The sequence below is a fragment of the Rhinopithecus bieti genome, unplaced genomic scaffold (assembly GCF_001698545.2).
Source record: "Rhinopithecus bieti isolate Rb0 unplaced genomic scaffold, ASM169854v2 scaffold_15676, whole genome shotgun sequence".
NCBI classification, from domain to species: Eukaryota; Metazoa; Chordata; class Mammalia; order Primates; family Cercopithecidae; genus Rhinopithecus; species Rhinopithecus bieti.
In genome coordinates, this window is record NW_016809194.1 from 574183 (window position 1) to 592803 (window position 18621).

General features: G+C 41.3%; 1 protein-coding gene across 2 annotated transcripts in view; it reads right to left on the reverse strand.

Annotated features, from left to right (window-relative positions):
* Positions 1–18621, reverse strand: part of NDUFAF6 (NADH:ubiquinone oxidoreductase complex assembly factor 6) — a 115257-nt gene that overhangs the window by 24982 nt on the left and 71654 nt on the right. For both annotated transcript variants that reach the window (XM_017888821.1, XM_017888820.1), the window contains exons 3-6: positions 13759–13903; positions 11868–12329; positions 5027–5126; positions 1252–1374 (exon numbers count right to left, since the gene is read on the reverse strand). In XM_017888821.1, the coding sequence (XP_017744310.1) occupies positions 1252–1374; positions 5027–5126; positions 11868–12064 (420 nt within the window). In that variant the 5' untranslated portion in view covers positions 12065–12329; positions 13759–13903. The remainder of the gene's footprint in view (positions 1–1251; positions 1375–5026; positions 5127–11867; positions 12330–13758; positions 13904–18621) is intronic.

Here is an 18621-nt window from a genome sequence, read left to right on the forward strand (position 1 = left end):
AGAAAGCCAGCCAACACTAACCATCAAAATTCAAGCAGCTATTAAAATTGGACAATTTACCAACCCTAAATTGGCACACATGAAAACATTTTGTAATTCAGATGTATCTTCTGGTTTTTTAAGAGAAGCCAAGGAAAGATATATTTGCATAAAAGGACTCTCTAATCTTCCACATATTTCCTGACAAAGGCTAGAACCTTTTATGCAAGTCTTAACATAAACCTCCACCTCCACTATACTCTGGTTTACATGTAAAATAATAAATAGAAAGGGTTTCTGGATTTTAGGATAACTTTTTAGTGAGTCACCTAGGTTGAGCTTCTTGAAGTGGGATGAACAGAGGTAAAGAACTCATCTAATACTCACAGCTTCCCATCCACTTTTTCTTCTCAATCCCCAGTTGGGGGGGTCTGGCTTTCCATCTTTACTGGGGCTCTGTGAAGTCAATCTGGGGCCCAGAAACTGGGCCTGCCTCTGCTGGTGCGCAGACCTGAGAAGAGGTGTACCACTGTCAGGTCTGTGGGTGGCTCCTGTTACAGAAACCCTCTTTTGGCAATCATTGCATTACAACAGGGACACAGATCGGAGATGAAAGGTACCTAATTCCCTTCCTCCTCTCATAGTTTAGAATATTTCTAAGCCATGTGTGGCTGCTTATGAGTGAGGGATCCATACAGCTGCTTTACTATAAAACCATTTACGGTATACATTTAGCTATACAAATAATACTCTAGCCCATAGGTTTCCACTCTAACACCTAAAACTCAACAATGGATAGGTAATTCTATCAAACTAGACAAGGCAAGTTTTAGATTTGTATCTGGACAACACTGAGAGTAAGTCTCCCATCACAAAAGATTAACACATGTTCTACAGCCCAGAACCTGGATTAAAACACTGGTATAAGGAGCTGCTGTTAGGCAGACAGAACAGAAAATTTTACTCGCTATTGCATCAAAATGTGTAGGATTTAAATTCTGCAGGCAAATATGGAAATGTGGAAAATACAAGTTATAATACAGAGACTAATTCTTCCTTTTTCCTTTAATAAACAAATACACAAAAGACCTGTGTAAATTATTAGTGGGTGATTTTAAATTTCTGTGCCAAAACTATAACAGCTCTGAATACATAAGCCTAAGAATATTTTCAGAATAGATTCCACTATAATCACCAGGACCCAAATTGTATCCATCAAAAAGTAGACTCGAATAATATTCTTACAAATCAAAAGTAGTATTTTTTTTTTACCTTCCATAGTTCAATGGCCACAGGCTGATGTGGTGGTTTGTCACAGTATATATCTTCCACAGTTTTTTTCCAAAACTGTATTCGCATCAGTCCAATTGTTTTCTCAGAGACTGAGTCTTTAACCTACAAATAGGGTTTAAAAACTTTAGCAAATGCATTCTACTGTCCAAAAAATCAGTATTTTTGAGGGAATTTTTTGAGTTAATGTAACTGTTCTATATTACGACTATGGTGGCAAATACATGACTACATTTTTTAAAACCTATGGAAGACAACAAAGAGAGAATTTTACTGCATGTACTTTCAAATAAATTCATTTATTCATTCTTTAATCTTTTTTTAAAAAAAGAAGATTATTAGATTGTCTCCCTCACTCACTACTAAGAATGGCCTTCTGGTTGGGCGCAGTGACTCACATCTGTAAACCCTGCACTTTGGGAGGCCGAGGTCGGTGGATCACCTGAGGTCAAGAGTTCAAGACCATCCTGGCCAACATGATGAAACCCTGTCTCTACTAAAAATACAAAAAATTAGCCGGGCGTGGTGGTGGGTGCCTGTAATCCCAGCTACTCAGGGAGCTGAGGCAGGAGAATCGCTTGAACCCGGGAGGCGGAGGTTGCAGTGAGCCAAGATCACACCACTGCACTCCAGCCTTGGCAACAAGAGCAAAACTCCATCCAAAAAAAAAGAATGGCCTTCTTAGGTTGAGGCAAGAATCACCAACACAAGCTAAATCTAGGAGGTAAATTTGGATGAGGAACATGGTCTTAGAAGGTCTCCTCACAGGCTGCTTATTAGTAGCAAGGGGAAAAGGATTAACTTCTTGACTCAGTGACTAAAATTAACATTACTGCTGGGAGTCAGATATTTCATGCCTCCTTGTGACTCTAAGGAGGACACAGACCACTTAGGTAATATTACGCTAGGAATCCATAAGTTTAATACAATCCTTATGAAAAATAAACCCCAAATGAGAACCATTCTAATTCTTAAAAGGAGCAGTATTATTTAAAATATGTCAATGTCACAAAACGCAAAGAAAGGCTATGGAAATGTTCCAGAATAAAGGAGGCTAAAGAGACAGAAAACTAAATGTAATACATGATCCTAGATTAGATCCCATAGAGAAGGGGAAAAAAATGCCATAAAAGATCTTACTGGGTCATTTGACAAAACTGGGAACCAGATGGTAGATCAAATAAAAGTACTGCATCAAGGTTAAGTTTATTTTCTCGTAAGTGTACTGTGGTTATGTAAGAGATTATCCTTATTCTTATGAGATACACACTCAAGTTTATAGGGATAAGGGTCATGGTATAGTCAAGTTACTCTAAAATGATTCATAAAAAGAGAAATGTACATGTACACATATGTAGATACAATGATAATGCAAATGGAACAAAATATTCACAACAGGGTCTGAGTATTGTTTGTACTACTCTTACTTTTCCATATGTGAAATTACTTCCAAATACTCTGGTGGTGGGTGGGTTTCTTAGCAATGTTTAGTGTCCAGATCCCAGTGGCATACAGTACAGCAAGACAGCAGCAAGAGTAATCCTTTCAAAATATAACCAAGAGGTGATGGCTCTCTGCTCAGAACCCTCCAGTGGCTTCCCATCTCACTCGGTCAAAGTGATTTTAATGGTGTCTCCAAGACCTTACCTTTCTGACCCAGGTGCCCCTAACTGAATCTCCTCCCACGCACCCCGCCCTGCTCTGCTGGACCACCTGCCTTCTTCTGTTCTTTGAGCAGGCACACTTGCACCTCAGAGACTGCACTTGCTGTTCTTTCTGCCTAGAAAACTCTCTGTCCACATATCTGTACAGCTCACTCCCTCACCTCCTTCAAATCTCTGCTCCAATGCCACCTTGTCTGTGAGGTTTCTCCTAACCATCCTACATAAAATAGGAACCCCTGGTGTACCCAGCCTTCACAGCCTCCTTATCCTGCTTTATTTCTCTCCATCTGACACATGACACAATGATTTATTTGTTCATTGAGTGCAGACCCTGTTTCATGTAATGTGCGTATAGTATTGAATACAGTCTATATAAAGTGCCTGTATTCAATCAACACTTGTTGAATGAGTGAATAAACAAGACTCTGTGTGCAAAGAAGTAGCAAGATGTGCAAAGTGTACAAAGAAGTACAAAGTGACAGAATTCAGAAGGACCTCTGGGGGTTTATTAAAAATAAAATTGTATTGATTGGGTGCAGTGGCTTATGCCTGTAATCCCACCACTTTGGGAGGCTGAGGCAGGAAAATCACTTGAGGTCAAGAATTTGAGACCAGCCTGGACAACACAGCAAGACTCTGTCTCTAAAAAAAAAAAAAAAAAAAACTCTTTTTAATTAGCCAGGTATAGTGGCACATCTACAGTTTCAGCTACTTGGTAGGTTGAGGTGGGAGGATCACTTAAAGCCCAGGAGTTCAAGGTTACAATAAGCTGTGATCATGCCACTGCACCCAGCCTGGGTGACCTGTCTGTAAAATTAAAAATTAAAAAATTAAATTTTAATCATTTAAAAAGGATAATAAAGACCAAGGTGGGAACTATTTATGGCTAAACAGTGGCTGATTTAACATGCTGATGTACAGTTTATACTTGAAAAAGCATGAGGTGAAAAATCATAACCCATGACTTCCAGGAAGATACCAGAGGAAAAAAGAGCCAGTCTATTAGACTCTCTGCAGACTCATAGTTGTGAATCTCAGTTGTGCCTCAGTGCCATATTCACATCCTTTTATTTGTTCCTTGTTCACTTCCTACTATATTCCCTGAGAATCTGTGTCAAACTTTGCTACTCTCTTTAAGACTCTGAACCCTCTCTTGTTCCTTCACTCCCAATATATGACTTCTCAATTTATGACTAAGAAGATTAAGGCTGTTCCAGTTTTCACTCTCTCATCTCCACCCACCATTTCAATTTATTTTGTATTTGCACATATTCTTTCCATTCTAAAGAAGAAAAAAGGATCTCTCTTTCTTTTGGAATTCTTAGACAAAAGTGAATTAATATGATCTAAGGTCCTGGTTTGTTACAATTGCTTTCATTCCCTACTCACATTAAAGCTAAAACCTCAATTTTAAAAGTGCTTTGAAAAACTGCTATATACATGTAAATTATGCAATTGTTGGAAAGAATAAGCAGTAATTCTCTGACTAACCTATTTAATTAACAGACAAATGTGCAACGTTAATGGCAGAGTTTTATAATATCCTCAGGAAGAGAAATAAAAAATTCCAGAATGGGCTGGGAGCGGTGGCTCAAGCCTGTAATCCCAGCACTTTGGGAGGCCAAGACGGGAGGATCACGAGGTCAGGAGATCGAGACCATCCTGGCGAACACGGTGAAACCCTGTCTCTACTAAAATACAAAAAACTAGCCGGGCGAGGTGGCGGGCGCCTGTAGTCCCAGCTACTCCGGAGGCTGAGGCAGGAGAATGGCGTAAACCCGGGAGGTGGAGCTTGCAGTGAGCTGAGATCCGGCCACTGCACTCCAGCGGGGCGACAGAGCAAGACTCCGTCTCAAAAAAAAAAAAAAAAAAAAAATTCCAGAATGGCATTTATAGAACCACTAAGTTCATTAGATAGTTTTATTTTTGGTATTGAATTATTAAGCCTAAACAGTTAGCAGGGAAAGAAATCACTAGCAGAGACCCTAAACACATCTAACATATAAATTACAACTATATTTCTTTATTGTTCAGCATTAAACACATTATATCACCATTTTGCAAATAATATTTTAAGGTATCTTAATACCAGCCTGAGCCAGTTCCACATTAAAAGCCCTCAGTGCAAAAACAGAGCTTCGGGATTCTGCAGGGAGCAGCAGGGAGCATAAATAACCTTCATAATCCCGTTTCCTGTAACAGACAGAAAAAAAAAAGACAGTTACTCTTCACTTTCCAAGTTGCACATAAAAATACTGACTAAAATTAACTGAAAACAAAAAGGCTTCAGGTTGGGCGCGGTGGTTCATGCCTGCAATCCCAGCACTTTGGGAGGCCAAGGCGGGCGGATCACTTGAAGCCAGGAGTTCAAGGCTAGCCTAGTGAAACCTCATCTCTACTGAAAATACAAAAATCAGTCGGGCATGGCGGCATGTGCCTCTAATCCCAGCTACTTGAGAGGTTGAGGCCCGAGAACTGCTTGAGCCCAGGAGGCAGAGGTTGCAGTGAACCCAGATTGTGTCACTGTACTCCAGCCTGGGTGACAGAGCAAGACTCTATCTCAAAAAAACAACAACAATATGAGGCTTCAGTTCAGAAAGGGCCTGACATGTCTTATTTTTTATATCTGTTCCTTAAAATTATGAAAATGTACCCCAATGCCACCTAATCTCTATTAATTTACTTTGACTTATGTAGTACTTATAATTTTAACTGTTTCAGAATCACTTTTGTTTTAGTAAGAATTCAAATGAGCTTCAAAAGTACAAATCAAGTTAAAACAGTTCAAGCAAATATTGGGGTGAATGTATGGTTTTTAAGACACATAGATACATAGAAAGGCAGAGAAAAGACATAGAAATTCATGGAGGACTGTGTGCACACATATGTTTCCTTGCAACACCTGCTGAAAGAGCCTAGAAGTAACAATATCCCCAGCCTCCACCCCATATTTCCAGTATTGGTGAACACACCTAGCACCCAGATCTTGGTTTCTGAAACCATTCTCCACTGAAAGAAACTAGGGCTCTGATATTTGGATATTTGTCTCCTCCAAATCTCATGTTGAAATGTGACCCCCACAACGTTAGAGGTGGGGCCTAGTGGGAGGTATTTGGGTCACAGGAGTGGATCCCTTGTGAACGGCTTGGTGCCATCCCCTTGGGGATAAGTGAGTTCTCTATTAGTTCATGCTAGAGCTGGTTGTTTAAAAGAGCCTGGCATCTCCCCCCTTCTCTCTTTTGCTTCCTCTCTTGCCATGTGATACGCCTGCTCCTCTTCATCTTCTGCCACAAGTAAAAGCTTCCCGAGGCCTTGCCAGAAGCTGAGCAGATACTGTGCATGCTTCTTGTACAGCCTGCAGAACCATGAGTCAAAGAAACCTCTTTTCTTTATAAATTACCAAGTCTCAGATATTCCTTTATAGTAATGCAAAACAGACTAACACAGGCTCCTGGAAGGAATGACTGACTTCATTCCTAGGGCAGGGAAAACACAAGGTAAGTCTAAAATATCTTCTTGAGCAATAAGTAAAGAAATGTTTAAAGAATGGAGGAAACTTCTCAAAAGAACACAGAAACTGGCTTAACAGAGCTCTCACTGGCCAAGTCCATAGCAATTTCAGGATCAAAAAATAATGACAGGGCCAGGCATGGTGGCTCATGCCTATAATCTAGCACTGTGGGAGGCAGAGCAGGGAGGATGCCTTGAGGCCAGGAGTTCAAGACCAGCCTGGACAACATAGTGAGACCTTGTCTTTACAAAACACTTAAAAAATAAAAAAATTAGGTAGGCATGGTGGCATGGGCCTGTGGTCCTAGCTACTTAGGAAGCTGAGGTGGGAAGATTACTTGAGCCCAGGAGTTCAAGGTTACAATGAGCTATGATAATGCCACTGCACTCCAGTCTACAGGAGATCCTGTCTCTAAAATAAATAAATGAATAATAGTAACAATTTGAAACAGGACTCTTATGAGCCTGTACCAATAAAAATTAATAAATAGGAAGAGAAGGAAAAACCTGACAACCAATACAATGACTACTATTAAATTTAGAAGACATGATGGAATTTTTAAAAACCATCATTTGATAGCTATCATAGTATTAACTGATTCAGATAAAAATCATCAATAAATGCCTGAAAATGTTAAAGGGGTAAAAGTTTGATGGAAACAGAATATTTACATAGTACTGAAGTATCTCCCCACAAAGTGTACATTTCTTGCTTATAATTAATATTCTTAATTAAATTTACAAAAAAAAATCTGGAAGTCACCTTTTCAACCACAGGTTAACATCATAGTAATAGGACAAATCAATGTCATGTGCTTCCTGATATGATATGGAGAGAAAAGCTGAGTGTCCCTTCTGTGATATTTCTGCCAAAAATGCATGTCATGAGAAAATATTAAAAACCCAAATCAAAGGAGATTTCTACAAAGTAACTGGCCTATTCTCTTCAAAAAAAATATCAAGCTCCTGAAAGCTAAGACTTAAAGAATTGTTCCAGATTGGAGAAGACTAGAGAGATAAAACTAAATGGGGCACATGATTTTGGATAAAAAACATAATAAGATAACCAGCAAAATTTGAATAGGGCCTGTGGATTAAATGGTAATACTGGATCAATATTAATTTCCTGATTTTGATGGCTGTACTGTGATTTTACGGGAAAGCATCCTTGTACTTATGATATATAGACCAAAGTATTAAGGGCAGATAATGGAGTATCGTGTCTGCATCTTACCCTTAAATGTTTCAGAGCGTTAAAAATGAGGGAATCTGCTAAAGAGTATATTGGATCTCTGTGTACTATTTCTGTAATTTTTATGTAAGTTTACAATTACTTCAAAATAAAATGTTACGAACATATAGACCTTACCATATTCACTCCAGGAAAGATGACATAAGTATAAGGTACTTACCAGACTATTTACCTACTTTAATACATTGAAACCTTCTTACAAAACAATATTTAATATGAGTCTAACCTGGGTCTCATCCCATAGAGTTTAGGTACTAAAATTCACATTGTTCCCACTTTTCAACTGGTTCACATTTTGTCATGTCCCTAACAGAGAACTTAAACTGCTTCTAGTCATTCCCTTGACAATCTCCCCCAATTGCCACATAAACCAAAAGACGAGGTCACAAACAGTAACCTTACTATCTCAAGAGTACTACTAAAAAGATCTCACCCTAAGCAGTTTCACCTACAAAATGGTTCCCCAAAAGTTTCTAAGGACAGCAAAGGCAAAGCAGCTCTATAATTGACATTTTTAAATTGTATTTTACCATAAAAAGTCTCCGAATTTCAGAAGTGTTTAAAACACTTGAGGTTAACATGAAACAGTGAGAAAAACACTGAATGGAATCAAACTATAACCTTAACTTCCATCACCCAACTGATGATTAATAGAAATGACACCAATCGCTCCTATTTCCCAATTCGTAAATGAAGCTTAATAACCTATCAAGGTTATCTCCTAAAAATAAGCAGTATGTGAAGTACTTCAAGCTTCTTAGAGGGAAATGAAAAATGAAATGTAGCAACATTTGGAAAATAAATCTTCCACACAGCTAAGGATTTGCCCTATTAACAAATTTATTTTTTAATTTTGGATGGAAATTTTTCTAAACAATATTACCTCCTTCAACACATTAAACAGGATATACTGATTATTTAGCCATTTCTTCATCACTTAGATTATTGTTATAAATATGAATTATTGAACTATGGATATACAAGGATGTCCTAAGCATCTAACCAAGATCCAGTTACCTGAGAGCTGTCCCAGACAATGAGAAATGCCATATTATGGATGTATATTTAACAGCTTTATATGGCAATAGGGCCAATAACCTCTCATTCATTCTAACATTTATGCAGTGCCTACTATGTGTCAGGCACTGTTCCAGACACTGAAGGTGGGTACTGACTTCAATTTAGTCAAGAGAGACAGATGTATGAGAAACAAGCACATAGGTTATTAGGATTGTTGTGCATTAGTACCATGGACTTGTGCCACTGAGGCACAAAGGAAGTGATTCCCTGGTGAGACTGTAGGAAAGTAAAGAACATTAGTGCACTTCAGCATCACCAGTAGTACCTCCTCACCTTCTCACTACAGCCTGAGGCTCTGTGTTTATCCTCCTCAAAGTCAAAGTCAGAGAAGCCTATGTAAATTAGGCTTGAGATTTTCCCAAGAACCTAAATTCCTAGGAGAGCCTAGGATGGCAAACCGGAAGTTATGGCCTGTTATTTTTCCCAATATTTGGAGGCCTTGCATAAAATGCACGTCCAAAACAACCCTGCACAATTTCAGAGGCCAAATCTTGCAGAGATTATTGATGGACAATTAGAAGTCAGAAATTTTATTTCAAGCTTATTTTTATTTTTTAAATGTATTATGTGTTATGTGTCTGAACTCTGCTAAGCATTTTTTACTATATCATCACATTTAATCCTCACAACAACAGGCTATAAGGTAAAAGTAAACGTTTACAAATGAGGAAAAAACTGTCTCTCTTTTTTTTTCTTTTTGAGACAGGGTCTCATTCTGTCACCCAGGCTGGAGTGCAGTGGCAAGATCTTGGCTCACTGCAGCCTCAACCTCCCATGTTCAAGTGATCCCCCCCTCTCAGCCTCCCGAGTAGCTGGGACTACAGGTGCGTACCACCATGCCCAGCTAATTTTATCTTTTTCGTAGAGAAGGGGTGCCACTATGTTGCCTAGACTAGTCTGGAACTCTCAGGTTCAAGCAATCCTCCCTCCTCAGCCTCCCAAAGTGCTAAGGTTACAGGTGTGAGCCATGGTGCCCAGCCAAAATGGAATCTTCCCAAGTGATAGAGCTGGGATTAATACTCTCAAATCAGGCCTGCCTGCAAAATTCAGCATTTGAAATAAGTCACTAGAGTCAAGAACCCCTATTCCACACAAATAACATGGACAGGTTAAGTACCTGACCATTTGTAAATACAATATACATACTTGAGAAAAACTGGCATGTGACTGAAGTAAAAAATAATAATGTACTTAAATATTTTTGTTTGTTTTGAAACAGGGTCTTGCTCTGTTGCCTCGGCTGGAGTGCAATGGAGCAAACTTGGCTCATAGCAGCCTCAACCTCCTGGAGTGAAGTGATCCTCCCGCCTCACCCTCCCTGGGACCACAGATTGTTCCACCAAGTCCAGCTAATTTTTTTATTTTTTGTAGCAACAAGGTGCCACTATGTTACCCAGGCTGGTCTCAAACTCCTGGGCTCAAGCAACCCTTCTGCCTAGGCTTCCCAAAATGCTGAGATTACAGGTGTGAGCCATTCCTCCAACCTTAAATATTTGTAAATCCACAGACTATCCCTGGAAGAATAGATAAGAAATTTTTAATAGTGATTATCTCTGCAGTTATGACACTAGTGGCTATTGGGTGGTATACTCTGGCAACTTAAAGTTTTTATCATCAAAATATAACAACTTAAATATGTAAAATAATGCAATCTTTTAACAATTTTGCCTTTTACAATTCTTTTTTCTCTTTTTTTTTTTTTTTTTTTTTGCTTTTACAATTCTTAATGCCTGATTTCCATTACGGCTATCTTGTTTCTCTTACAAGTAATCAATAAATAAGGTAGGGAACAAATAATTTTTGTTTTCTTGTTTTTGAGACTGTCCTCCAGGCTAGAGTGCAGTGGAGCCATCTTGGCTCACTGCAACCTCCACCTCCCAGGCTGAAGCGATCCTCCCATGTCAGCCTCTGGAGAAGCTGGGACCACAAGCGTGGGACACAAGGCCCAGCTAATTTTTGTATTTTTTTGTAGGGATGGGGGTTCACCATGTTGGCCAGCCTGGTCTCAGACAGCTAGGCTCAAGCAATCCGCCAATCTCAGCCTCCTAAAGTGCGGAGACTACAGGCATGAGCCACCGCGGCTGGCCCACAATTTTTAAAAAGTGATTATAAACAAAACACTGAAATGCATGTATTTTGTTGTGTTATGCTACTTTTCTCTAAAATGGAATTTAAAAAAACAGGTTTTATTTGCATAATCAACTTCAAGGTAGTTCAGTTATTCGAGTACTTTTGGTAAGTCCTTGAGACCAAGTACTTCGAGATCTTACCCCACTCTTTCAAATGAGATGCAGAAGGGCATCGGGGCTTAAGCCACTGGTGTCAGCAGTCAGGCCTAGATTCCCAGGGGCCCCTGCCGCATGAACCAGGTGACCTGATTTATCCAACCCACCTCCACAAATGATTAAGGAACGACACCCAAGTGCCAGGCCTTCCTAGGGCTCTGCCCAACAAACAAAACACTTCAGGGTTCTGACTTTATGAGGCTATTCTTGTAAACCTCTGGCAAATTATCATTAGATTTAAAAAAACAGGTTTAAAACCCCGTTTTAAAAACCCCGTTTCCTTGTATGTTAAATGAGATAATAATGACTTCCACTCACTGTGCCCTTACTATATGCCAGGCATTGTTCTAAATTCTTTATTACTCACAACCTTAAATGATAGGTCTACATTTGTCCGTCGCAACTTGTAACTAAGACTAATTACTCGTAATCTATTTTGCATAATGCCAGGCCCACAGAAAGAACTCAAAGGTGGCTTCCGTTGTCATTAAAATTAATAGACGTTCTGTGAATAAAAAAGGTTATTCATGCAAAAACTCTGAATTCGGTTAAAATTAAGGTTCGGATAAGGCGACAAGCGTGGGCAGTCGAAGGAATTTTGCCATAATTTTGTGACCCATGTGAATGTTCCTGTGGGCTCGCTGCCTCCGCACACCCACACCCGGCGCCCACTAGAACTCACACCCAGAAGGGCACGAGGAAGGCGCCGTCCGCTCTCTCAAACGTCAGGCGAGCCGCAGCCGCTCCCACCCCAGGACCCCGCTTCCCAACTACTCTCCCCCGCCCTGGAAGGTCGTGTTCGCTCACCGCAGCAGCTCCAGGCAGTAGTGGTCAGTGCCCCAGGTGCCCGGTCCGCTGGCCGCAGCCACGCTCCGCCCAGACACCTCCGGCCCGGGCAGCCGCCGCACGCGCGCGTACAGACCCAGAGGCGGCCGGCGGCAGCACAGGCCGGGGATGCCAACCCGCAACGGTCCCCAAGCAGAGCCTTGCACGGAGGCCGCCATGACGCCGACACTGCGTGCCCTTCGACCTCACGCAGTCGGCGCGCAGCTACGCCCCCGCCACGCCCCTGCAGGTCCCCTTAAACTCCTTTGAGTCGCTGGAAGGCCGCCTTCGGACGCCGCTTGAAGAAGAGCCAGGTGTCGCTGTGGTCCTCTGCATCTGGGCCGCCGCTGCGACTCTTCGGCCCTCGTTCCAGGAAAGACCCGCCCAAGTCCGTCCGACCCCTCCTGGACTCTTCTCCTTCCCCAACAAGCGACCTCAGAGCACCTACAAGAAGGGATGGATGGGTGCTGCTGGTGAAAGAAGTAGCTGTCAGAATCACGCCCTGCCTCCCCTATACCCTAAATCCACCATGAGGACAGAACACCTTGCACCGTTTCTCAACAGGTGCTCCCTTGGCACTTTGGGCGCAATAGCGCTGTCCCGCACGTTGCTGAAAGTTTGCCATACGTGAATGCCCAGGCTTGGTGACCACCAAACGCCCACACACCCCCAAAGGCCTCTAGAAATGCCGCCCTGTTGGGGAACCACTGGCCACCTAACACCTCCAGGAGAAAAGCACACACATCTGAGAGAAGCCACACAGTAGGCCATTATCAACCACTACCTATAGCTCACCTGTTTGCTGACTTCTTTCTCCCACTATCCTCTGGGTTCCACATGGGCAGAGCCATTATTTTGTTTCCTGCTTTACCCCCAATGGCTGTCACTTGAAAATTGTAGACGCTAAAGTGCCTCAGTTCACATAAATAGTAAGTAGTCAGGTAAGATCCAAACATTCCAAATATCTGCGTTATTCCACAGTCTTATTTGGACAGGGAAGGGAAGTGAGGAAGGCCGTAGGCCAGAGCCTGCTTTTCTGGGGCTCCAAGATCGAGCATGGAACTCCAAGGAGTCAAAATTCTCAACGTAAACCTGACCTTTCAGGTCCTTAGGAAGATGTGTTTATCAAGGCAGGAAAACAGAGCTTTTGACAGTTCACTAGCTTGATTTATAACTTTTTTTTTTTTTTTTTGGAAACAGAGTCTCACCCTCTCTAGGCTGGAGTGCAGTGGCAAGATCTCGGCTCACTGCAACCTCCGCCTCCTGGGTTCATGCGAATCTCCCACCTTAGCCTCCAGAGTAGCTGGGACTGCAGGCACACGCCACCACATCCAGCTAATTTTTGTATTTTTAGTAGAGATGAGGTTTCACCATGTTGGCCAGGATGGTCTTCATCTCCTGAGCTCGTGATCCACCCACCTTAGCCTCCCATAGCACTGGGATTAACTTTGAATATTTGTTCACATGGTATGTTGGCCTCCTTTGGTACTCTTACCTTCAGGCCCCTCAAATATTAGAGGTGGGTCTAGCTGCTACCAACTAGCTGATCCCAGCCAGCAGTTGCCTACACTTGAATCCCAGTGACACCACTTGCCTCCAGATTTGCCTAGACTTTTCTTGCTGTGGCCAGACTGGTTCTTTCTAAAATGTCCATCTGATCATGGCGTTTCCCTACTTGGCAGTATTTACTGTGTGTTGTATGCAGTCCTTCCATGATGTGGCCTCAGTTTACCTTTCTGCCACAACTCTGGCCACTTGCCTTTGTGACTCCAAGTTAATGTTTCTGTTTAAACCCAAGGGAAAGCACCTTGTCCTCTGGACCTAAGAACTCTAACCAATTCATGCAACTTTGGTTTTTACTCTCTGAGATTACCTCTCTTCATCCTGTGTAGTAGCAGAACTCCGGTGGCAGGTCCTTTCATCACCAGTGATTGGTTCAGGACAGTGCATATTTCCCTGATCTGGCCAATCAGACTTGAGAACAAGTCCACTGTGGTGCTTCTGAGAAAGTTGCTTCACTAATAAAAGGAAACATAAAATTCAATATACTACATATGAAATATTCTTGGCAAAAAGGCTTAACATAAAGTTAATTAAGCTTCTAAATCTAATTTTAAAGTTTCTAAGAAAAAGACAAGAAACAAGATAAATGATACCACGGGGAAACAAATCAGAAAAATTCGAAAGAAAAACTCAATTATCACTCCAGAGATCAGGTTATAAAAGGTCTGCACCTTCCATATTTCATCTTGGGTGTACTCTCTCTCTCTCTCTCTCTCTCTCTCATCACTTACTCTGTGGGAAGCTAGCTGCCATGACACGTGAGGGAGATTAGTCCTTTGTCTGTAATATAGATCATTATTATTTTCCCCAGTTTGGTTTAGTTTTGTCTTTGCTTGTGGAATCTTTGCCATGCAGAAATTTTGCAATATATTTTTATGTAGTCAAATTTACAATATTTACTTTTATGGCTTCTGGATTTTGCACAGTCTTTGGAAAGGCCTTCCCCATTTAAAATGTGTTAAAAGAATCCCTTGCTTTCTTCTAGTCCTGGTTTCTCTTGTAGTACTTGTAGATTTCACTTTTTTACATTTCTTTTATTTTTTTGTTTTTGGAGGGGTAAATATTAGGAAGGTATGGATCCAACTTTTTTCTTTATATCTAGTAGTTGTCTTACTATCATTGATTCAGTATTCCACCTTTTCCTCCTTTGATTTGAGATGCTTCCTTTTTCACAGAATAAACTCATGCATATATTTTGTGTCTATAGTGTTCCATTTGTCTATTAACGTTCTAGTAGTAAGCTCTTTTAACTATTGTGTCTTTACAATATGTTTTCATAGATATCTAATAGGGCTAGTCCTTCTTCATTACTCTTTTTCTCTTCCCCAGTCTTCCTGGCCATTCTTGTTTATTTTCCCATTCGACTTTTAGGATCAGCTTTTCGATTAAAAGAATTCTGAAGGTAGTTTTATTACAGCTATGTTAAATTTATACCTAGGAAAACTGGTATTTTTATTATATTGAACCTTCGTAAACACTTTTTATTACAGCATTATAGTTGATCTTATTGATAGATGTAACACATTAACTATGCCCTTATTCAATCCTTATATTTTCCACAGTTAAATAAATTTAGATGAACCACTATTAAAAGGAAAAGCAATTTTCTATACTTATGCAACACTTCTGACACTAAATGTATAGATCTTCCACACCAAGCATTTTCAGGATTACACAGTTAGGACAGAATCCACAGGTTCAGAGCTCAGCCTCACAAGGCTGCCCCCTACTTTGGACACCAGTAGTCCTCAGACTTTTGTGAAGTTATACCCATGCAGTGGAGTTATAAAGAGGTGGATGGATCAGTATATAATTTAGAGGGTGGCTTGCTGACTGACTGACTGATTGATTGATTGATTGATTGATTGATTGATGGGGGAGGAAGGAAATAAAAGGGAGAAATAAATGATGGTTTCTAAATTTTTGACATTAGCAACTAGGGAATGGGGAATCTTTTCTGAGCTGAGGAATGTGAAGGCTTTAAGGGTGAATGCGGATAGTCTGATGCATGATACTTTCCTGGATGCTCTTTGTTGATACATGACTCTCTTTAGCAGGACCCCTAAATACAGGGTGACACTTCTTCAACTCTTTGCTGCTGCCAATCTTTATTCTTTGACCTGCTCTGTTCTTTTGAGTTTACAAAGTGTTCTTGAGTTTGTCTCGTGTTCTCTTTGATGACTCCTTCCTGGGTACTAATGTGGGCTGGGTTTTTCATTACCTAGTCTGTGGTGTGATTCAGAAGGAGGACTGGAGGGTCATAATAATCAGGGAGGTACTCCTGCGTGATTTCTTCTTTATCAGATTGCTGCAATGAGGGCCCTGGGGCAGGTTCCTGAAGGCTGGTGCTGCCTCTCAGCACCACCTCATCAAAGGAGAACCAGGCTAATCAGTGTGTGGCCTGAAATGGACAGGTGGAGCTAATCAGTAAAAACATAGTGAGTTTGTTGTTGTTGATGATGTTGTTACTGCATAGAATAGTGCCCAGTGAAACTTCTAGTCTGTCTTGAACTCCACAAACAGGTTCAGAGGACACCATTATTTCAAAACATCAAAGCAAGATCAGAGTGCCTACACTAGGGAAAGAATAAGTCATTCCCCACCCCTGCCCCGTGCAATCAGTTCGATGCTCGCATATGACTGCTGTCTCTTAATGGTCCAGAGAACATGTCTCTGACTTCCTGCCAAAAGGACGCATACTGAATTTTTTTCTGAGAATGACTGTGACTTGTGAGGAGCTGTTCTATGCACATACTGCCTCCTGATTCGTCTAGCAACCAGTAGCACGTGCCAAGAAGGGAAAAGGCTCACAAGAGTTGGAAATATAGTCTGTTGCCTTGGGATAGTGTTTCTGGACAAAACATTCTAGGGAAATAAGAAATTTCATCCTAGCTGATCCACAATTCTATTGCATAACTGAAGGTCACACCTGGTGCTAAGTTAAATATTTGTCACTAAAGATATTTCCATTTGGCAAACAAAATATTGTGGGATTATGCTGTTTCCTCTTTCTGGAATGTGCTTGTGTGCGGTATCTTCAAGGAGGCCATTTGGTGATAATCCCAAATCCCTAGCCTTTAACCAGCCACCTATGGCTGCCTCTACAGACTCCCAAGAGAGCTACACAGAGGACAGTCCTGGCAAATGAGCGCTGTTTATTACACTGGTTTTACAAACCCCACTACTAAGCTTATCTGGATCACTTCAAAGGCAGAAAGACATGTAGAAAGACAAACCCAACAAAAATGGTGTGATTCAAGACCTAAATCAAAGTAACTAAGCTGCAACTCAAGGCATTCCTGAGATTTGGGGTTATAGGAGGAGAGCTCGAAGTTTGTCATTGTCACCCCAAAAGTTCTAATGCCCTTTTCCCATTTCATGAACTTCTACTCATCCTACGAACACCTATTTAAATGCCTCTTCCTTCCTGAATTTTCCTTGACCATAACCCCATCCGAGAAAAAAAGAGTTGTTCCCTCAGTTTTGATCCTATAACAATTTGTGCTCGTGTTTGATCACTTTGCCAGGGCTTATTGTGGTGATCTGTTTATATGGCCCTATTCCCAGACTGCCAAAGGTAGAAGTTTCTTACTCCTCTTTTTATCTCCAGTGCCTGGCCAAGTGCCTGGCATTGGGAGGTGTTTAGTGTATTGTTCTGAAGACCAAGTGTTTTGGCACCGGAAATAAGACACCAGGTTATGCAGTGTGTGCACTGCACAAACATGCCTGGCTGACGGAGCAAGAGGGGCTGGTGTGGGCTGGTGTGGGACTGTCTCTGCTCAGAGGAAGGGCAGCCTTTCTCTTCACACACAGAGGCATGGGCCTGCAGGGCTGCCTCAGCCCAGATGGGGACCTTCTCATTTACAACAAGGCACCACATAGGCTTGCAGTCTTAGCGACTGAAAGCAAATCAGACTCAGCAAGTTTAAGAAGGGCAGCATATGAAGAAAATACAAAATTGAAAGGAATATTTCCCCTTGTGAAGGGTTTCCACTATTCGTTTAATAGTCAAGCCTTACAGTTATCTGATTTTAAGGAACCTATCATCAGCTATGAAAAAGAGAAACTTGAATGCATCATGCTTTTTGGGTAGTTTCCTTGTCCTCAATTACCTTTGTTTTTTGGAGATGGAGTTTCACTCTTGTCGCCCAGGCTGGAGTGCAATGGCATGATCTCAGCTCACTGCAACCTCTGCCTCCCAGGTTCAAGCAATTCTCCTGCCCCAGCCTCCCAAGTAGCTGGGATTACAGGCAGCCACCACCACACCCAGCTAATTTTGTATTTTAGTAGAGATGGGGTTTCACCATGTTGGCCAGGCTGGTCTCAAACTCCTGACCTCAGGTGATCCTCCCGCCTCGGCCTCCCAAGGTACTGGGATTACAGGCATGAGCCTCCATGCTGCCCGGCCCTCAATTACTATTTTTTAAAAAAAATATAGAATTGTACAATTTTGGATTTGAAAGAAAGTCATCTATCAATTCAACAGTTTTTGAGCATTTAGTAGTGGTTACACACTTAGTATGGAAGGGGCACTAGAAACGAACAAAATTAGCCAATGTCAAATACCTATTAGGTGGCAGATTTTTCATTTGCTAAAAGGACACCTACACACTATTCTCTCAGAAAAAAGAAGAGGCAAAGTTGTCACTATGTTATGCAATTGCAGTTCTATTCGTTTCACTCTTTGGTTTCCACTATGATCTTATATTGCCAATTTTTCAATACCAAAGCTGTCATTTCTTTAGGTTTTTTTTCTCTGTTCACACCTACCAAAAATGGACCATCAGCCATTCTGGGGCATACCTGCTAAATGTTCCATAGATTTAATGCACACAAAATCACAGGTAGGAAGAGGAAGATTGATGATGACCCCTACATAAGACACAGACAAGACTTGTCGTAGTTGTCACATGGGTATGGTGGGTTGTTTCTGCACAAGTTGTTTCTAATTAGAATAAATAACTAAAGTTTGAAAATACTATCATTTGCTTTGTGTATATATTAAAGATGAGGAGGGGTGCAGTGGCTCATGCCTGTAATCCCAGCACTTTGGGAGGCCAAGGCAGGCAGATCACTTGAGGCCAGGAGTTTGAGACCAGCCTGGCCAACATGGCAGAACCCCGTCTCTACTAAAAATACAAAAATTAACTGGGCACGGTGGTGCACACCTACA